The sequence below is a fragment of the Pseudophryne corroboree genome, chromosome 2 (genome assembly GCF_028390025.1).
Source record: "Pseudophryne corroboree isolate aPseCor3 chromosome 2, aPseCor3.hap2, whole genome shotgun sequence".
Classification (NCBI taxonomy): Eukaryota; Metazoa; Chordata; class Amphibia; order Anura; family Myobatrachidae; genus Pseudophryne; species Pseudophryne corroboree.
The window spans coordinates 685,181,534-685,202,252 of NC_086445.1; the positions used below are offsets into that span (position 1 = coordinate 685,181,534).

General features: G+C 48.0%; 1 protein-coding gene across 1 annotated transcript in view; it reads left to right on the top strand.

The window, feature by feature from the left end:
- MAPKAPK2 (MAPK activated protein kinase 2) overlaps nucleotides 1-20,719 on the top strand; it is a 209,888-nt gene that overhangs the window by 148,496 nt on the left and 40,673 nt on the right. The window contains exons 7-8 of the mRNA XM_063955175.1: nucleotides 14,454-14,578; nucleotides 15,165-15,250. Coding sequence (XP_063811245.1) covers nucleotides 14,454-14,578; nucleotides 15,165-15,250 — 211 coding nt within the window. The remainder of the gene's footprint in view (nucleotides 1-14,453; nucleotides 14,579-15,164; nucleotides 15,251-20,719) is intronic.

Consider the following 20,719-nt stretch of genomic DNA (forward strand, 5'->3'; position numbering starts at 1 on the left):
TGACAGCCGGAATCACAGCTATTCCCACTCGTGGGTGTCCATGACACCCATACAGTGGGACTAGAACCTGTGGTGAGTCACCAAGCTTGCAAGGGGCTTGCTAGCGCTCTCCACGCTGCTGGCATTCTAGCGCCTGGGATCCTGCCATCTGTATGCTGTCCACCGGGATCCCAAACTCAACGCAGGAGAACACTACAGTACTGGTGAACTGTTCATGGTTTGCAGTTGTTGATGTGTACAGAGAGGGGACCAGCAGACTAAAAACGAGGTCTAAGCGCAATACTTGTGGTCGTAACGGCTACTGGATGGATGGAACGGAGTATGGGCACACTTGTTCAGTCCCACCAACGGGCAGCAGTGCATCTAATTATGGATAATCTGAATGAGCGACCAGCTCAGATGGCCTTTTAACAAACAATACGCCTGTCCATATGCCATTGCAATGGTGAAACACCTCCAGTTGGCTCAGGAACACAGGAATTGGTCCGTATATAATAAGAAACAGGTCATGTGCTCCGACAAATCATGTTTTCAATCACACCATGGAGATGGTCAGGTCAGGAAAAGGAGACAACAGATTCAAAACATATCTCTTCATGCTTGCAGAGGCAACGTTATGGAGATACAGTTCATCGCATTTGGGCTAATATTCCCCACAAAACATAATGACAGTAGAATCCATGACTAGTAGAATTCAAGCTGTATTAGGGGCAAAAGGTGGCCCAACAAAGTACTAACCCTGTGGTCATAATAATTTGACCACAACGTACAATCTATATACATCACTCTGATACACTTATCAGATGTGCATGTGGTGTATTTGTGTGTGTGTGTGTGTATAGATATATTAACTTTTGTTACTATTGTTCCATTTCCTGTCAACGCTGCCTCTGTGTAAAATCCAATTTCTCCTTCGTCCTAGAGGATGCTGGGGACTCCAAAAGGACCATGGGGTATAGACGGGATCCGCAAGAGACATGGGCACTTTAAGACTTTAGATGGGCGCGAACTGGCTCCTCCCTCTATGCTCCTCCAGACCTCAGATTCTGTGCCCAGAGAGACTGGACACTCACTAGGGGAGCTCTACAGAGTTTCTCTAAAAAATACTTTTTGTTAGGTTTATTATTTTCAGGGAGCACTGCTGGCAACAGGCTCCCTGCTTCGTGGGACTGAGGGGAGAGAAGCAGACCTACTTCTGTGAGTTAAAGGCTCTGCTTCTTAGGCTACTGGACACCATTAGCTCCAGAGGGTCTGATCACTTGGTATAGCCTAGCTGCTCGTTCCCGGAGCCGCGCCACCGTCCCTCTCACAGAGCCAGAAGAGAGAAGCTGGGTGAGTAACCGAAGCAAATAAGACTTCAGTGAAGGCGGCAGAAGACTTCAGTCTCCGAGGTATCGCGCAGCGGTCGCGCTGCGCACCATTGCTCCCACACACCAACGGCACTGCTCGGGTGCAGGGCGAAGGGGGGGCGCCCTGGGCAGCAATAAGACCTCAATCTACCTGGCAAAAGTACATACAGTGCAGGTGCACTGTATACTACACCCCCCAGTTTAAAAAAAATAGCGGGACACAAGCGCGCCATTACGGGGGCGGGGCTTGGTCCTCCCAGCTCAAATCAGCGCCATTTTATCTCCACAGTGAAGCTGCATGAGACGCTGGCCCTGAACTCCTCCACTTTTGTGACAAGTGACAGGGTGCTAAACGGAGGGGGGAGGGGGGAGGGGGGGGGGGGGGGCACAGCAAAATTGGTGTTGATTTTTATCATTAAAAGCGCTAGTCAGGTCGGGGGCATTATATATGTGCTTTCAGACTGGGATAGGCGCTGGGTGTGAGCTGGCAAACTCCCTCTGTGTTTCTCTAATAGGCCTTATTGTGGGTCTGTCCCCTATAGCCCAGTGTGATAGTGGTGTCGGTACGAGTGTGTCGACATGTCTGAGGCTGAAGGCTCTTCCCAGGAGGAGGTTGGAGTAGCGACACAACAGTGTGAGAGAGTTAATCTGTCGGCACCGCCGACTGCTGATTGGGTAAATATGTTGAGTGCCTTGAATGCAAATGTGGCTTCATTTAAATAAAAGATTGGATAAATCTGAGGCTCAAAACCAAACATGGAGACAATCCATCGAAGATGCTTTATCCCAAACGCAGGCTCCCTCAGGGTCGCAGAAACGGCCATTTACCCAAATAGCAGACACTGATACCGACACAGATTCGGATTCCAGTGTCGACTATGGCGATGCCAGGTTGAATACTAAACTGGCTAAGAGCATTCAGTACATGATTGTGGCAATAAAAGAAGTGTTGCACATCTCGGAAGACCCTACTATTCCTGAGACAAGGGTCTGTATGTTTAAGGGAAAGAAAGCCCGGTAACGTTTCCTCCCTCTCATGAACTGAACACTTTTTGAAAAGGCTTGGGAAGTTCCTGACAAAAAGTTGCTGATTCCCAAGAGAATTATTATGGCATACCCTTTTCCACCTGACGATAGGAAAAGGTGGGAGTCGACCCCCAATGTGGACAAGGCTCTAGCACGGCTGTCCAAAAAGGTGGCGCTTCCGTCCCCTGACTCGGCGGCCCTAAAAGATCCTGCGGATCGTAAGTAGGAAACTACTTTGAAATCTATTTATGTCACTACGGGTACACTGCTCAGACCTGCAGTGGCATCAGCATGGGTGCGTAGTGCAATTGAGAAGTGGGCAGATAACTTATCATCTGACTTGGACACCCTGGACAGGGATAGCGTTCTTTTGACCTTGGGTCATATCAGGGACGCTGCAGTCTATCTAAGGGAGGCTGCGAGAGATATTGGCCTCTTGGGATCAAGGGCCAATGCCATGGCAATCTCAGCTAGGAGAGCATTGTGGACTCATCAATGGAATGGTGATGCTGACTCTAAGAGGGCTATGGAGGCGCTGCCGTATAAAGGTGGTGTTTTGTTTGGTGAGGGCCTCGCGGACCTGGTATCTACAGCTACCGCGGGTAAGTCGTCTTTTCTACCTTTTGTCCCTCCTCAGCAAAAGAAAACGCCTCAGTATCAGATGCAGTCCTTTCGGTCTAGTAAAGTAAAAAAAGGACGAGGGTCCTCCTTCCTTGCCGCTAGAGGTAAGGGAAGGGGAAAACAATCACCGGCTGTGTCAAGCTCCCAGGAGCAGAAGTACTCCCCGGCTTCTGCCAAGTCCACTGCATGATGCTGGGGCTCCGCTGCAGTCGTCCGCACCGGTGGGGGGCGCGTCTTAAACTCTTCAGTTGGGTCTGGGCTCACTCAGGCCTGGATCCTTTGGTGCTGGAAATTGTGGCCCAAGGATACAAACTGGAGTTCCACCGATTTTTCAAATCGACCTTGCCAGTTTCTCTTCTGGAAAGGGAAGTGGTGTGTGCTGCAATACAAAAGCTGTGTCAACAGCAAGTCATTGTCAAGGTACCCCCGTTACATGGGGGAGAAGGGTTTTATTCAAGCCAGTTCATGGTCCCGAAGCCGGATGGCTCGGTCAGACCGATTCTGAATTTAAAATCCCTCAATCTATGTTTGAAAAGATTCAAATTCAAAATGGAATCTCTCAGAGCAGTGATTTCCAGTCTGGAAGGTGGGGATTTTATGGTGTCAGTCGACATAAAGGATGCTTACCTACATGTCCCCATATATCCTCCACATCAGGCTTACCTGAGGTTTGCGGTTCAGGATTGTCGTTGCCGTTTGGTCTTTCCACGGCCCCGAGGATTTTCACCAAAGTAATGGCGGAAATGATAGTGCTCCTGCGCAAGCAGGGTGTCACAATTATCCTGTACTTGGACGATCTCCTGATAAAGGCGAGATCAAAGGAGCAGTTACTAATAAACGTTGCACTCTCTCTGACAGTTCTGCAGCAACATGGTTGGCTCCTGAATTTGCCAAAATCATAGTTGATTCCGACAACACGGCTGTCGTTCTTGGGCATGATTCTGGACACGGAACTACAGAGAATTTTTCAACTGATGGAAAAAGCTCTGGAAATGCAGAACATGGTCAAGGGGATTCTGAAACCGGCAAGGGTGTCGATTCATCAATGTACTCGGGTGCTGGGGAAGATGGTGGCGGCCTACGAGGCCATGCCGTTTGGCAGGTTCCATGCCAGGGTTTTTCAGTGGGACCTGCTGGACAAGTGGTCCGGGTCTCACCTACACATGCACCGGAAGATAAGCCTGTCTCCCAAGGCCAGGATTTCTCTCCTATGGTGGCTCCAAAGTTCTCACCTTCTAGAGGAACGCAGGTTCGGGATCCAAGATTGGGTCAACCACGGATGCAAGTCTCCGAGGCTGGGGAGCACTCACACAGGGACAAAATTTCCAGGGGAAATGGTCAAGCCAGGAGGCTTGTCTGCACATAAACATTCTGGAACCAAGGGCCATCTACAATGGCCTTCGGCAAGCAGAACATCTTCTTCGCGGCCTGCCCGTCCTGATCCAGTCGGACAACATAACAGCAGTGGCGCATGTAAACCGCCAGGGTGGAACAAGGAGCAGAGCGGTGATGGCGGAGGCCACAAAAGTTCTTCGCTGGGTGGAAAAACAGGCAAGCGCTCTGTCGGCAGTCTTCATTCCAGGCGTGGACAACTGGGAAGCAGACTTCCTCTGCAGACACGATCTCCATCCAGGAGAGTGGGGTCTTCATCAAGCGGTCTTTGCAGAAGTGACAAGTCGTTGGGGAATTCCTCAAATAGACATGATGGCGTCTCGCCTCAACAAGAAACTTCAGACATACTGTTCCAGGTCAAGGGACCCTCGAGCAGTAGCAGTGACACCGTGGGTGTATCAGTCGGTCTATGTGTTCCCTCCACTTCCACTCATCCCAAAGGTGATACGGATCATAAGAAGAACAAGGGTTCAGGTGATACTCGTTGTTCCAGATTGGCCACGGAGGGCCTGGTATCCGGATCTTCAGGAATTACTCATAGAAGATCCCTGGCCTCTAACTCTAAGAGAGGATCTGTTACAGCAAGGACCGTGCGTGTTCCAAGACTTACCGCGGTTGCATTTGATGGCGTGGCGGTTGAACGCAAAATCCTAGCTCGAAAGGGTATTCCCGGTGAGGTCATCCCCACTCTACTGAAAGCTAGGAAGGAGTTAACGGCGAAGCATTACCACCGTATTTGGAGAAAATATGTGTCTTGGTGTGAATCCAAGAAGGCTCCTACGGAAGAATTTCAGCTAGGTCGGTTTCTCCATTTCTTACAAGCAGGTGTGGATGCGGGCCTGAAGTTAGGCTCCATTAAAGTGCAGATTTCGGCCTTATCAATTTTCTTTCAAAGGGAATTGGCCTCGCTTCCAGAGGTACAGACTTTTGTGAAAGGTGTGCTGCACATCCAACCTCCATTTGTGCCCCCAGTGGCACCATGGGACCTTAACGTGGTGTTACAGTTCCTTATATCACAATGGTTTGACCCTTTACAAACGGTTGATTTGAAATTTCTCACTTGGAAATTTCTCACTTGGTCATGCTATTGGCCTTGGCGTCCGCTAGGCGGGTGTCGGAATTGGCGTCTTTGTCTCACAAAAGCCCCTATTTGATTTTCCATGAGGATAGAGCGGAGTTGAAAACTCATCAACAATTTTTACCAAAGGTGGTTTTGTCGTTTCACATGAACCAGCCTATTGTGGTACCTGTGGCTAGTGAAGCCTTGGCTGATTCAAAGTATCTCGATGTGGTCAGAGCTTTGAAAACTTATGTTGCCAGGACGGCTCGTATTAGGAAAACAGAGGCTCTGTTTGTCCTGTACACTTCCAACAAGATTGGGGCTCCTGCTTCTAAGCAGTCTATTGCACGCTGGATCTGTAGTGTGATTTGACATGCTCATTCTACGGCTGGATTGCCGTTACCGAAATCGGTGAAGGCCCATTCTACCAGGAAGGTGGGCTCATCTTGGGCGGCTGCCCGGGGAGTCTCGGCACTTCAACTTTGCCGAGCAGCTACTTGGTCTGGTTCAAACACATTTTTGCAAAATTCTACAAGTTTGACACCCTGGCTGATGAGGACCTCATGTTTGCTCAATCGGTGCTGCAGAGTCATCCGCACTCTCCCGCCCGGTCTGGAGCTTTGGTATAGACCCCATGGTCCTTTTGGAGTCCCCAGCATCCTCTAGGACGAAGGAGAAAATAGGATTTCTCTAACGTCCTAAGTGGATGCTGGGGACTCCGTCAGGACCATGGGGTTTAGCGGCTCCGCAGGAGACAGGGCACAATAATAAAAGCTTTAGGATCAGGTGGTGTGCACTGGCTCCTCCCCCCATGACCCTCCTCCAAGCCTCAGTTAGATTTTTGTGCCTGGCCGAGAAGGGTGCAATCTAGGTGGCTCTCCTGAGCTGCTTAGAATAAAAGTTTAAGTTAGGTTTTTTATTTTCAGTGAGTCCTGCTGGCAACAGGCTCACTGCTACGAGGGACTTAGGGGAGAGAAGTAAACTCACCTGCGTGCAGGATGGATTTGCTTCTTAGGCTACTGGACACCATTAGCTCCAGAGGGAGTCGGAACACAGGTCTCACCCTGGGGTTCGTCCCGGAGCCGTGCCGCCGACCCCCCTTGCAGATGCCGAAGTTGAAGAGGTCCAGAGGTCCAGAAACAGGCGGCAGAAGACTTTCAGTCTTCATAAGGTAGCGCACAGCACTGCAGCTGTGCGCCATTGTTGTCAGCACACTTCATACCAGCGGTCACTGAGGGTGCAGGGCGCGGGGGGGGGCGCGCCCTGGGCAGCAATGTATTATACCTTTTTTTATGGCTAAAATACATCACATATAGCCCTTGAGGCTATATGGATGTATTTAACCCCTGCCAGATCTCACAAACTCCGGGAGAAGAGCCCGCCGTTTTAGGGGGCGGAGCCTATTCTCCTCAGCACACGGCGCCATTTTCCTGCTCAGCTCTGCTGTGAGGAAGGCTCCCAGGCTCTCCCCTGCACTGCACTACAGAAACAGGGTTAAAAACAGAGAGGGGGGGCACTTATTTGGCGATATGATTACATATGTGAAAATGCTATAAGGGAAAACACTTGTATAAGGGGTTGTCCCTGTATAATTATAGCGTTTTTGGTGTGTGCTGGCAAACTCTCCCTCTGTCTCCCCAAAGGGCTAGTGGGGTCCTGTCCTCTATCAGAGCATTCCCTGTGTGTGTGCTGTGTGTCGGTACGTGTGTGTCGACATGTAGGAGGACGATGTTGGTGAGGAGGCGGAGCAAATTGCCTGTATTGGTGATGTCACTCTCTAGGGAGCCGACACCGGAATGGATGGCTTATTTAGGAATTACGTGATAATGTCAACACGATGCAAGGTCGGTTGACGACATGAGACGGCCGGCAAACAAATTAGTACCTGTCCAGGCGTCTCAGACACCGTCAGGGGCTTGTAAAAACGCCCATTTACCTCAGTTGGTCGACACAGACACGGACACTGACTTCAGTGTCGACGGTGAAGAAACAAACGTATTTTCCTTTAGGGCCACACGTTACATGTTAAGGGCAACGAAGGAGGTGTTACATATTTCTGATACTACAAGTACCACAAATAAGGGTATTATGTAGGGTGGGAATAATCTACTTGTAGTTTTTCCTGAATCAGATAAATTAAAGTGTGTGATGATACGTGGGTTTCCTCCGATAGAAAATCATTGGAGGTATACCCTTTCCCGCCAGAAGTGAGGGCGAGTTGGGAAACACACCTTAGGGTGGATAAGGCGCTCACACGCTTATAAAAACAAGTGGCGTTACCGTCTCCAGATACGGCCGCCCTCAAGGAGCCAGCTGATAGGAAGCTGAAAAATATCCAAAAAAGTATATACACACATACTGGTGTTATACTACGACCAGCAATCGCCTCAGCCTGGATGTGCAGCGCTGGGGGGGCTTGGTCGGATTTCCTGACTGAAAATATTGATACCCTTGACAGGAACAATATTTTATTGACTATAGAGCATTTTAAGGATGCATTTCTATATATGCGAGATGCGCAGAGGGATATTTGCATTCTGGCATCAAGAGTAGATGTGATGTCCATATCTGCCAGACGATGTTTATAGACACGACAGTGGTCAGGTGATGCAGATTCCAGACGGCACATGGAAGTATTGCCGTATAAAGGGGCGGTCCATCGGACCTGGTGGCCATGGCAACAGCTGGAAAATCCACTTTTGTTACCCCAAGTCACATCTCGGCAGAAAAGGACACAGTCTTTTCAGTCTCAGTCCTTTCGTACCCATAAAGGCAGGCGGGCAAAAGGCCAGTCATATCTGCCCAGGGTTAGAGGAAAGGGAAGAAGACTGCAGCAGGCAGCCCATTCCCAGGAACAGAAGTCCTCCACAGCTTCTGCCAAGTCCGCAGCATGACGCTGGGGCCATACAAGCGGACTCAGGTGCGGTGGGGGGTCATCTCAAGAGTTTCAGCACGCAGTGGGCTCACTCGCAAGTGGACTCCTGGATCCTACACGTAGTATCCCAGGTGTACATTGGAAATTCGAGACGTCTTCCCCTCACAAGTTCCTGAAGTCTGCTTTACCAACGTCTCCCTCCGACAGGGAGGCAGTATTGGGAAAAAATTCACAGGCTGTATTCCCAGCAGGTGATAATCAAAGTACCCCTCCTACAACAAGGGAAGGGGTATTATTCCACACTATATTGTGGTACTGAAGCCAAACGGCTCGGTGAGATCTAAAAGATTTGAACAATTACATACAAGGGTTCAAATCAAGATGGAGTCACTCAGAGCAGTGATAGCGAACCAGGACGATATGGTGTCACTGGATATCAGGGACGTTTACCTACATGTCCAAATTTTGCCCTTCTCACCAAGGGTATCTCAGGTTCGTGGTACAGAACTGTCACTATCAGTTCAGACGCTGCCGTTTGGATTGTCCACGGCACCCCGGGTCTTTACCATGGTAATGGCCGAAATGATGATTCTGCCTAAAAGAAATATGGACGCTTTCCTGATAAGGGCAAGGTCCAGAGAACAGTTGGCGGTCGGAGTAGCACTATCTCAAGTAGTTCTACGACAGCACGAGTGGATTCTAAATATTCCAAAATCGCAGCTTTTTCCGACGACACGTCTAATGTTCCTAGGAATGATTCTGGACACAGTCCAGAAAAGGATGTTTTCTCCCGGAGAAGGCGGCCAGGGAGTTATCCGAGCTAGTCAGGAACCTCCTAAAACCAGGAAAAGTATCAGTGCATCATTGCACAAGGGTCCTGTGAAAAATGGTGGTTTCTTACAAAGCGATCCCATTCGGTAGATTTCACGCAAGAACCTTTCAGTGGAATCTGCTGGGAAAATGGTCCGGATCGCATCTTCAGATGCATCAGCGGATAACCCTGTCTCCAAGGACAAGGGTGTTTTCTTCTGCGGTGGCTGCAGAGTGCTCATCTATGAAAGGGCCGCAGATTCGACATTCAGGACTGGGTCCTGGTGACCACGGATGCCAGCCTGAGTGGCTGGGGAGCAGTCACACAAGGAAAAAATTTCCAGGGAGTGTGATCAAGTCTGGAGACTTCTCTCCACATAAATATACTGGAGCTAAGGGCAATTTACAAGGCTCTAAGCTTAGCAAGACCTCTGCTTCAAGGTCAGCCGGTATTGATCCAGTGGGACAACATCACGGCAGTCGCCCACGTAAACAGACAGGGCGGCACATGAAGCAGGAGGGAAATGGCAGAAACTGCAAGGATTCTTCGCTGGGCGAAAAATCATGTGATAACACTCTCAGCAGTGTTAATTCCGGGAGTGGAAAACTGGGAAGCAGACTTCCTCAGCAGGCATAACCTCCACCCGGGAGAGTGGGGACTTCAGCGGGAAGTCTTCCACATGATTGTAAACCGTTGGGAAAAACCAAAGGTGGACATGATGGCGTCCCGCCTGAACAAAAAACTAGACAGATATTGCGCCAGGTCAAGGGACCCTCAGGCAATAGCGGTGGACGCTCTGGTAACACTGTGGGTGTACCAGTCAGGGTATGTGTTCCCTCCTATGCATCTCATACCAAAAGTACTGAGAATCATAAGAAGGAGATGAGTAAGAACGATACTCGTGGTTCCGGATGGGTCAAGAAGGACTTGGTACCCGGAACTTCAAGAGATGCTCACGGAAGAACCGTGGCCTCTACCTTAAGAGAGGACCTGCTCCAGCAGGGGCCTTGTCTGTTCCAAGACTTACCGCGGCTGCGTTTGACGGCATGGCAGTTGAACGCCGGATCCTGAAAGGGCATTCCAGATGAAGTCATCCCTACCCTGGTCGAAGCCAGGAAGGATGTAACCGCAAAACATTTTCACCGCATTTGGCGAAAATATGTTGCGTGGTGTGAGGCCAAGAAGGTCCCTACAGAGGAATTCCAACTGGGTCGTTTCCTACATTTCCTGAAAACAGGACTGTCTATGGGCCTAAAATTAGGGTCCATTAAGGTTCAAATTTCGACCCTGTCGAATTTCTTCCAGAAAGAACTGGCTTCAGTGCCTGAAGTTCAGACGTTTGTAAAAGGGGTACTGCATATACAGCCTCCTTTTGTGCCCCCAGTGGCACCTTGGGATCTCAATGTTGTTTTGAGTTTCCTAAAGTCACATTGGTTTGATCCACTCACCACTGTGGAATTAAAATATTTCACATGGAAGGTGAAGATTCTATTAGCCCTGGCTTCAGCCAGGCGTGTGTCAGAATGGGCGGCTTTATCATATAAAAGCCCTTACTTAATTTTTCATTCTGTCAGGGCAGAATTGAGGACTCGTCCTCAATTTCTCCTTAAGGTGTTTTCTGTTTTTCACATGAACCAACCTATTGTGGTACCTGCGGCTACTAGGGACTTGGAGGACTCCAAGTTACTTGACGTTGTCAGGGCCCTGAAAATATATGTTTCCAGGACGACTGGAGTCAGAAAATCTGACTCGCTGTTTAGCCTGTATGCACCCAACAAGATGGGTGTACCTGCTTCTAAGCAGACGATTGCTCGCTGGATTTGTAGTACAATCCAGCTTGCACATTCTGTGGCAGGCTTGCCACAGCCAAAATCAGTAAAAGCCCATTCCACAAGGAAGTGGGCTCATCTTGGGCGGCTGCCCGAGGGGTCTCGGCTTTACAACTTTGCCGAGCTGCTACTTGGTCAGGGGCACACCCTGACTGAGGAGGACCTGGAGTTCTCTCATTCGGTGCTGCAGAGTCATCCGCACTCTCCCGCCCGTTTGGGAGCTTTGGTATAATCCCCATGGTCCTGACGGAGTCCCCAGCATCCACTTAGGACGTTAGAGAAAATAAGAATTTACTTACCGATAATTCTATTTCTCGTAGTCCGTAGTGGATGCTGGGCGCCCATCCCAAGTGCGGATTGTCTGCAATACTTGTACATAGTTATTGTTACAAAAATCGGGTTATTCTTGTTGTGAGCCATCTTTTCAGAGGCTCCTTCGTTGTTATCATACTGTTAACTGGGTTCAGATCACAGGTTGTACGGTGTGATTGGTGTGGCTGGTATGAGTCTTACCCGGGATTCAATATCCTTCCTTATTATGCACGCTCGTCCGGGCACAGTATCCTAACTGAGGCTTGGAGGAGGGTCATGGGGGGAGGAGCCAGTGCACACCACCTGATCCTAAAGCTTTTATTATTGTGCCCTGTCTCCTGCGGAGCCGCTAAACCCCATGGTCCTGACGGAGTCCCCAGCATCCACTACGGTCTACGAGAAATAGAATTATCGGTAAGTAAATTCTTATTTTTAATACCTACCGGTAAATCCTTTTCTCTTAGTCCGTAGAGGATGCTGGGCGCCCGTCTCAGTGCGAACTCTATCTGCAGTACTTGTTCATAGTTATTGCTTTTGTTACACAAAGGTTGTGTTTTGTTTTCAATCTGCCTGTTGATTTTTTTGGTTCATGCTGTTAACTGGTTTAGTTAAATGCCATGTTGTACGGTGTGTTGTGGTGTGAGCTGGTATGTGTCTCACCCTTGGTTGTCAAAAATTATTTTCCTCGAAATGTCAGTCTCCCTGGGCACAGTTACTATAACTGAGGTCTGGAGGAGGGGCATAGAGGGAGGAGCCAGTTCGCGCCCATCTAAAGTCTTAAAAGTGCCCATGTCTCCTGCGGATCCAGTCTATACCCCATGGTCCTTTGGGAGTCCCCAGCATCCACCGAAAAGGATTTATCGGTAGGTATTAAAATCCTATTATCGACAGATACTGTATTCATGTATATATGTATTACACACAAACACTCAGACAGGTAGCAACTCTTTAAGTCTTGTAGTGGCTAATATAAATAGAAGGTCTTTTTTTGTCCATAAGAGGAGAGACAGCACAGTACTTTTAATGGGGCACACTGTATCTGAAAAGCTAAAACATAACCTTAATTAATTAAATAAAATATTTTCCACTAGCACATTGAGATACAGTGTATGGCATCATAATGCAGAAATTCTATTAAGAAGAATCTTACTACAGGTAGAGTATCTCTTATCCAAAATGCTTGGAACCAGAAGTATTTTGGATAACGGATTTTTCTGTATTTTGGAATAATTGCATACCATAATGGGATATCATGGCGATGGGACACAAGTCTAAGCAGAGAATGCATTTATGTTTCATATACACTTTATACACACAGCCTGAATATCATTTAATACAATATTTTTAATAACTTTGTGTATTAAACAAAGTTTGTGTACATTGAGCCGTCAGAAAACAAAGGTTTCACTATTTCACTCTCGCTTAAAAAATTTCCGTATTTCGGAATATTTGGATATGGGATACTCAACCTGTATAGGGAAAAAAATCCACTAGTAATTAATATGCCAATTTTAAGGTTATTCTGTCCCCATAATTCAAAACACGTAATGGTAATACGCAATAAAAGGGTAACAAATAGGTGACTAACTTATCTGTTAAGTGTGCGGTCTGTGCTATTAGGATATTAGGCCAAATATAAGTGAAATAAAAAGACTAAAGAAGGTGAAGCACACAGATTAAACATGTCCCACGAACCAAGTTTTGTCACAACAGTATCAAGTTATTAGTTGATACATAATTGATTAACAGGCATCCCTGAGTTATAAAAAAGAAATTCATCCTAAAATAATTATCCACAAATATCAAATCATCATGTCCAATAATGAAAATAGTATTTAGCAGATAGGTGGAAAATACAGAGCCTGTGTACTTATCTGATCTGGGATCTGCTTCCTCCCATTTGCATATGTGGCGAGAGGGAGGTGAGAGTCCTCAGACAGGGGCACAGTTAAAGCAGCTGCTTCTGCTATCAGCTTCTATCTGCCCCTATCTGTTTTCACTGTGCAACTATCTGAGGACTCTCGCATCCCGTTTTGATGTATTGGCTTAAGCTCAGTACTTACTAGGCAATATAGTGCACACGCGAGCGAACAGCTGATATATCGCGAACGCATCGGCAGATGTCTACACCTGATGTCTGAACGATATATTGGCACATCTGACTGTGTATATGGGCAGTCCATACACTTGCTGCAGGGGGCTGACATTACAGCTGAGCAGGCAAATTCAAATGCTTTGAGCGGGTGATCGGTAAGTTCATATAACTTACAGTAAGTCTGGATCAGCAGCTCGGTTTGTCGTGACGGCGGGTCTGCTGACATGTTGGTGAGGTGTGTTACCCAGCCTTACTCGGGAGCAACGCTAAGGGCGGGATTCAAATCTTGGAGCTCCCCTCCCACCCCCATCGCGTCTACCGGCAGTATTCAAATGTTACTGCCGATGGGCGCGATATCAGCATTTCAGCTGGGTTTAGCTGCTTTTACGCGGCTAAACCCGTCTCTTATGGGTTTGATCAGCGCGATAACAGGGGGCCATGGAATATCGCCCCGCGATCTCCCGTCACTTTAGGCGGGAAATCGGTGACGATAAAAGATTTGAATCCCGCCCTATGTGTATTTAGTTTATATTGATATTAGTGATAAGTGATATTACAAATTTAGTATTTGATTGTTGGTATTATCTAAACAACATTTGTGGGGTATATTCAATTGAGGTCGAAAACTGCCTTCTGTCGAAAAGACGCCAGTTTTCGACTTTTTTTGGGTCAAATCCAGATTCGACATATTCAATATTTTGCTAATTTTTTCGACAAGTCGATAAATTCGACTTGTCGAAAAGCACGTGGATCGGCGGAATAGCTGCCGATCCATGTGTTTAATGTCGAAAACGGGGCCATGCCCCTTTTTCGACCATCTCAGTCCGACATCAAAATGATGTCGGAATGAGATGGACCCAGAGGAGGCGAGGGAGACGGGGGGACAGCCGGCGGGCATACAGGGAGATCAGCGCTACAGTAGCGCTGCAGCTGGATGTCACTCACCCGCCCGACCTCACGGCAGCAATATATGCAGACAGACATACGATTTGGGAACAGGTTAATAGAATAAAAATTTTAAAGAAAAATAAAATTAATTTTAATTAATATTTTTAAGCTTGTCATCACTCTCTCCTCTTACAGACTCTGTGGATATCCACCATTTTACTCCAACCATGGTCTGGCAATATCCCCAGGAATGAAGAAAAGGATCCGCATGGGCCAGTATGAGTTCCCTAATCCTGAGTGGTCTGAAGTATCCGATGAAGGTAGGAATATTGGGCCTAATTCTGAGTTGATCGCAGCAGCAATTTTGTTAGCAGTTGGGCAAAACCATGTGCACTGCAGGGGGGCAGATGTAACATGTGCAGAGAGAGTTAGATTTGGGTGGGGTGTGTTCAAACTGAAATCTAAATTGCAGTGTAATAATAAAGCCGCCAGTATTTACCCTGCACAGAAACAAAATAAGCCACGGAAATCTAACTCTCTCTGCAAATGTTATATCTGCCCCCCTGCAGTGCACATGGTGTTGCCCAATTGCTAACAAACTTGTTGCTGCAATCAACTCAGAATTACCCCCATTGTTTTTAATGCTCTGGTACCATAAATAGCTTTATGCAGCTATGCAGAACGAACTCTTATGTAACTGTTGTGGCCACAGCCAAGTGGGGGAAGTAACCTAATAGCCTGTGGTACTGCTTTATGGGCCATCATGTGAGGTGGTATGGAATGTTCCTAGACTGGAAACTCAAATCATTTGTTACCAGTAAATAAAACTTGATTAGTACTTGCTGTAGTTTCAGTCTTTCCATGTAAATTTTTAAGAGTTAATTATTATTATTTTTTTTTACTTAGTCAAACAACTTATTAGAAATCTCTTGAAAACCGATCCAACTCAGAGGATGACCATCACAGAATTCATGAACCACCCTTGGATAATGGTATGTACAGACAATGTACAATAGTAGGACAGATATTGGTTCCATCACTTTAAGTAACTTCTTCGTACATGCAAGAATAGCTCTTTTTATTTTATAGAGTCACAAATATCCCTCATTGTTTACGCTGCCTTCTTTTGTGAATGACTTCAGAGCTTACAGGTTAAGTGGCAAGTAAAACAGTAAACCACCTATTAATGTTTCTTTTAAAGGAAACAGATGTGCAGTTAGTTATACTGTATATAGTACCATGTGTTTTGCCCTCCAATGGGAGCTTTGACTTTAGACTGAAGTTTAGGGGAGATTTATCAAAGCTTTGAGAGAGTCTAGGGGCGGAATTAAATTGTTTTGCCCGTCTGATCTCCCACCTAAAGTGACAGGAGATCATGTTGCTCAATTCAGTTTTTTTTCTCTAGCATCCATAAGGGATATTGGGGACAGATTAGTACGATGGGTATAGACTGGGTCCAAAGGAGCCAGTGCTCTTTCAATTTCTTCCACTGGGTGTGCTGGTTCCTCCCCTCTATGCCCCCTCCCACAGGCAGTTTAGGAAAAAGTGCCCTCAGGAGAGGATGCACACTCTGCAAGCTCCAGAGTTTTTCTTCAATTTCATTTAAACTTTTACTTATTTCGGTATGCTGCAACAGCATACCTGCGCCGTGGGAGTTAGAGGGGGGGGGAGAGACTGATACCGGCCTCATGAGGTGCATAGCCGCTTCTCTGCTGCAGGACAACCGTCCTGAGGGGCTGTTTGTTCAGCGGGCACTGCTATCACAGCCGCAGCTTGCCGCATACCCCTAACAGAGCCTGAAGGGGATCATCGTGGTGAGTACAAACCGGGAGCCCCGCTAAGGGGGCCCCCCGGTTCATTGTGCGGCAGAAGCGTGGGTGAGGCATACGGATACCTCTTGGGGGCGGGACCCGCGGGTGCCCCTGCGTGAGACTGGCTGGAGGTGTGTGGTACCAAGCATTTATGTGAGGCCACACAGCCTGTGGAGACACAGCTAGTATAAAACTTTTTAGTAGCTCCGGCGCCATGGGGGGAGCTCCAGGCTCCATATCCTGTGAGCAGTGTAGTCAGTCATCACAAAATGCTGATAACAACATGGGGGAGAGTCCAGAGCCTTCCTGGCTGGGGTCTATAAAAACTATGATGTTAGATATGTCATCTCAGCTCATTGCCAATGCCAATAAAACACAAGAACTGCAACAGGCAGTGGCTAGCCTAACTGCCAAGACTGATGCTTCCCATCCCCCCATGTCTACTACAGGTGTACAAAAACATGCTTTACCTGCAATTTTATCAGATTCTGATGATGATGTGCAGGATGATGGGTATCCCATTAAAGGGGATTCCGCTCCAACACATGGTATTGAACTCCTCATATTGGCCATACGGGATGTGTTTAAAGCTCTCCCTGGTGGACGCTACTAATTAGCATTCGTTTTTCCTCCCACAAGACATACTGACAGTCACTTTTCCTGATGCCAAGGAATTGGATGATTTATTTAAATAACCGGGAAAAATCCAGATAGAAAACATCAGGTGTCCAAAAGGTTTTTAAATACCTTCCCATTTGCCCCTGAAGGCAGGAAATTCTGGGAAGAACTCCAGCAGTAGACGTCTGTCTCTCGCCTTTCTAAAAACGCGGTGCTCCCTGCTCCGGGCTCTTTTACGGTAAAGGACTCGGGGGGATAGGAAAATTGAGACCACTCTGAAATATATCTACACTGCTGCAGGTGTAGCTCAAAGGCTGGTAATTGCTGGATGACACATGCCATTCATGCATGGGCTACTCAGATTCAAGAGGGTCTTTCGGGTGATATGACCTTGGTTACTACTGTAACTTTCCTAAAACACATTCAGGACACTGCAAGAGTCCTCTGTGACTCCCTTAAAGAGATTTGCAATATAAATGTTAGAACCACTACTATGGCTGTGTCTGCACGCAGAGCCATATGGTTGCTTCAGTGGATGGCAGACGCTGACTCCAAACATAATGTGGAATCTCTTTCCTTCACAGGTGAATGGCTCTTCTGAGCTGAATTGGATGCATGGATCTCCAAAGCTACTGTTGGGAAATACACGTTTCTCCCTTCAGGGGCTCCGCCTGCTAGGCGCACCTACCCGGCACCGTCTACTCAGTCTTTTCGGTCATCCAGATTTCGATCTAGGGCCCGGAGTAACTCCAATGCAGCTAGAGGCTCCAGAGGTAAACCTAAGAAACTAGCCGTTGCTGGCTCTCAGGAACAGAGCACCAGTTCAGCTTCGTCAAAGACTTCGGCATGACGGTGCACACCCACCCCGAGGGGATCTCGTGGAGGGAGCTCGATTACGTCACTACAGCCACGTCTGGGACAATTCCTGCCAAGATGCCTGGGTAAGGGACCTTATCTCTCAGGGTTACAAGCTGGAGTTCGACGGTGCTCCCCCCCCCCCAATGATTTTTCAAATCGGGCTTGCCAGTTTTGGTAGATATGAGAGTTACGCTACTACTGGCCATCGACAAGTTGGTCCAATCACAGGTCATTGTTCCGGTACCCCTGCTACAGCAAGGACAAGATTACTACTCCAGTCTGTTCGTAGTACCAAAACCAGACTGGTCTGTGAGACCCATTTTGAATCTGAAGTCCTTGAATCCTTACCTGAAGGTTTTCAAATTCAAGATGGAATCTTTGAGAGCGGTGATCGCGGGCCTGGAACAACAGGAATTTCTCGTGTCCCTGGATATCAAGGGCGCTTACCTACATATCCCAATTTGGCCTCCTCATCAGGCCTATCTGCGGTTCGCCCTACTGAATGATCACTGCCAGTTTCAGGCATTACCCTTCGGCATGTCTACAGCTCCAAGGGTGTTCACGAAGGTGATGGCGGAAATGATGTTCCAGCTCAGAGTCCAGGGGGTCAACATTGTCCCTTACCTGGATGATCTCCTGATAAAAGTAAGTTCCAGGAAGCTTCTACTGCTCCATATAGATTGCTCAATCCAACTTCTGTCTCACCACGGGTGGATCCTCAATCTACGGAAGTCTCAACTGCAACTGTCTCAAAGGTTCCTGTTTCTGGGTATGATACTGGATACTGTAGCTTAGAGAGTGTTCCTCCCAGAGGACAAGGTGAGAACACTTCAAGAGATGGTTCGCATGGTTCTCTGACCTGCTCGAGTTTCCATTCATCTTTGCATAAAATGGTGGCCTTGTACGAGGCAATACAGTTCGGAAGGTTCCATGCCAGACCCTTCCAATTGGACATCCTGAACAAGTGGTCCGGTTCACATCTTCAGATACACCGGATGATTCAGCTGTCACCCCAGGCCAGGATTTCACTTCTGTGGTTGTTAGTCTTCCAAACTGCTGGAAGGTCGACGTTTCGGGTTTCAGGATTGGGTCCTCCTCACGACCGATACGAGCCTGAAAGGATGGGGAGCTGTCACCCATGGGGCGCAGTTCCAGGACAGGTGGTCTGCCCAAGAGGCCCTACTTCTGATCAACATTCTGGAACTTCAGGCTATCTACAATGCTCTGATTCAGGCCTCACCTCTACTCAAGGATCAGGCGATCCAGGTTCAGTCGGACAACGCCACGGCAGTGGCATACATCAATCGACAGGGAGGGCCAAAAAGCAGGGCCTGCATGCGAGAAGTGTCAAAAATACTTCTCTGGGCAGAAAGAAATGCAGGGCGCTGTCCACAAGTTTCATTCCAGGAGTGGACAACTGGGAAGCGAACTTCCTGAGTCGCCACGACCTCCACCTCGGGGAGTGGAGATTACATCCTCAGGTGTTTCAACAGATTGTCGACAGGTGGGGATACCCGCAGATCGACATGATGGCGTCTCGCCTCAACAAGAAGCTTCGCTGCTACTGCTCAGGCGAGTGCAGTGGATGTGCTGATGTTGCCTTGGCCTTACTGGCTGGTCTACCTATTCCCTCCGATTCCGTTGATCCCAAAGGTGCTCCAGCGGATCAGACATAACAGAGTACACCGAAGGGCGTGGTACGCAGCTCTGCTGGACATGTCCATAGAAGACCCTTGGCTTCTGCCGCTAAGAAAGGATCTTCTTCAGCAAGGACAGTTTGTCTACCCGGACTTACGGCGGCTACGTCTGACGGCATGGAAGTTGAGCGTAACATCCTAGCTCACAAAGGGCTTTCCAAAAAAGTCATTGCCACTATGGTGCAAGCCAGAAAACCTGTGACGTCAAAACACTATTATCATATCTGGAGGAGATATGTCTCTTGGTGCGAGGAACGCACGTATTCGCCTGCAGAGTTTCACTTGGGACGTTACCTACAGGCTGGTGTGGATAAGGGCTTACGTCTGGGTTTAAGGTCCAGATTTCAGCTCTCTCAATTTTCTTTCAGACAAAATTGGCTGTGTTGCTAGAAGTTCAGACCTTCTTTACAAGGTGTACTCCACATACAACCTTCCTTTGTGCCGCCTACGGCACCCTGGGCTTTGGATGTAGTGTTGAAATTTCTACAGTCCTCTTTGTTTGAGCCTCTGATGACAGTAGAAGGCAAGTACCTCACATGGAAGACTGTGATGTTACTGGCCCTGGCTTCTGCTAGACGTGTCTCAGAATTGGGGGCCTTGTCGTGTAAATGTCCCTACTTTTGTCTTTTACGAGGAAAGAGCGGAGCTCCGGACTAGACAGCAGTTCCTGCCGAATGTTGTCTCCGCATTCCACCTGAATCAACCTATTGTGGTTCCGTCTGATGCTTCGGTTCCTCCAGGGTCTTTGGACGTTGTGCGTGCTTTGAAGATCTAGGTCAGGCACACTGCTCGGGTCAGGAAGACCGATTCCTTATTCGTGCTTTGATGCGCAGAAAAAGGGTTGTCCTGCTTCAAAGTAGACCATTGCTCACTGGATTAGGCTTACTATCCAACAGGCCTATGTGTTGGCAGCGTTACCTGTTCCTCAGTCTCTGAAGACCCACTATACAAGGTCAGTTGGCTCTTCCTGGGCGGCTGCCTGTGGAGTCTCGGCCTTGCAACTATGCTGAGCAGCTACCTGGTTGGGGAAGAACACTTTTTTGTGAAATTCTACAAATGTGATACCCTGGCCAAATAGGATACCCAGTTTGGGCAGGCGATGCTGCAGCAGTCTCTGCCCGTTCTGGAAGCTTTGGGACATCCCCATCGTACTAATCTGTCCCCAATATCCCTTATGGATGCCAGAGAAAATATGATTTTAAGTTCCTACCGGTAAATCCTTTTCTCGTAGTCCATAAGGGATATTGGGCGCCCGCCTCTGTGCGGTGACTTTTTGCAGGTTCTCTGTTCGTTGTTACCTGTTCAGCTGTTGCTGTTTTCTGTTGCCAGCTCATGCTGGCCCGGTTATATTATGGTGTGCTGGTGTGTAAATCTCACCACACTTATTGTTATATTCCTTCTCTCAAGTATGTCATTTTCCTTTGGGCACTGATTTACCTATAACTGTCTGTGGGAAGGGGCATAGAGGGGAGGAGCC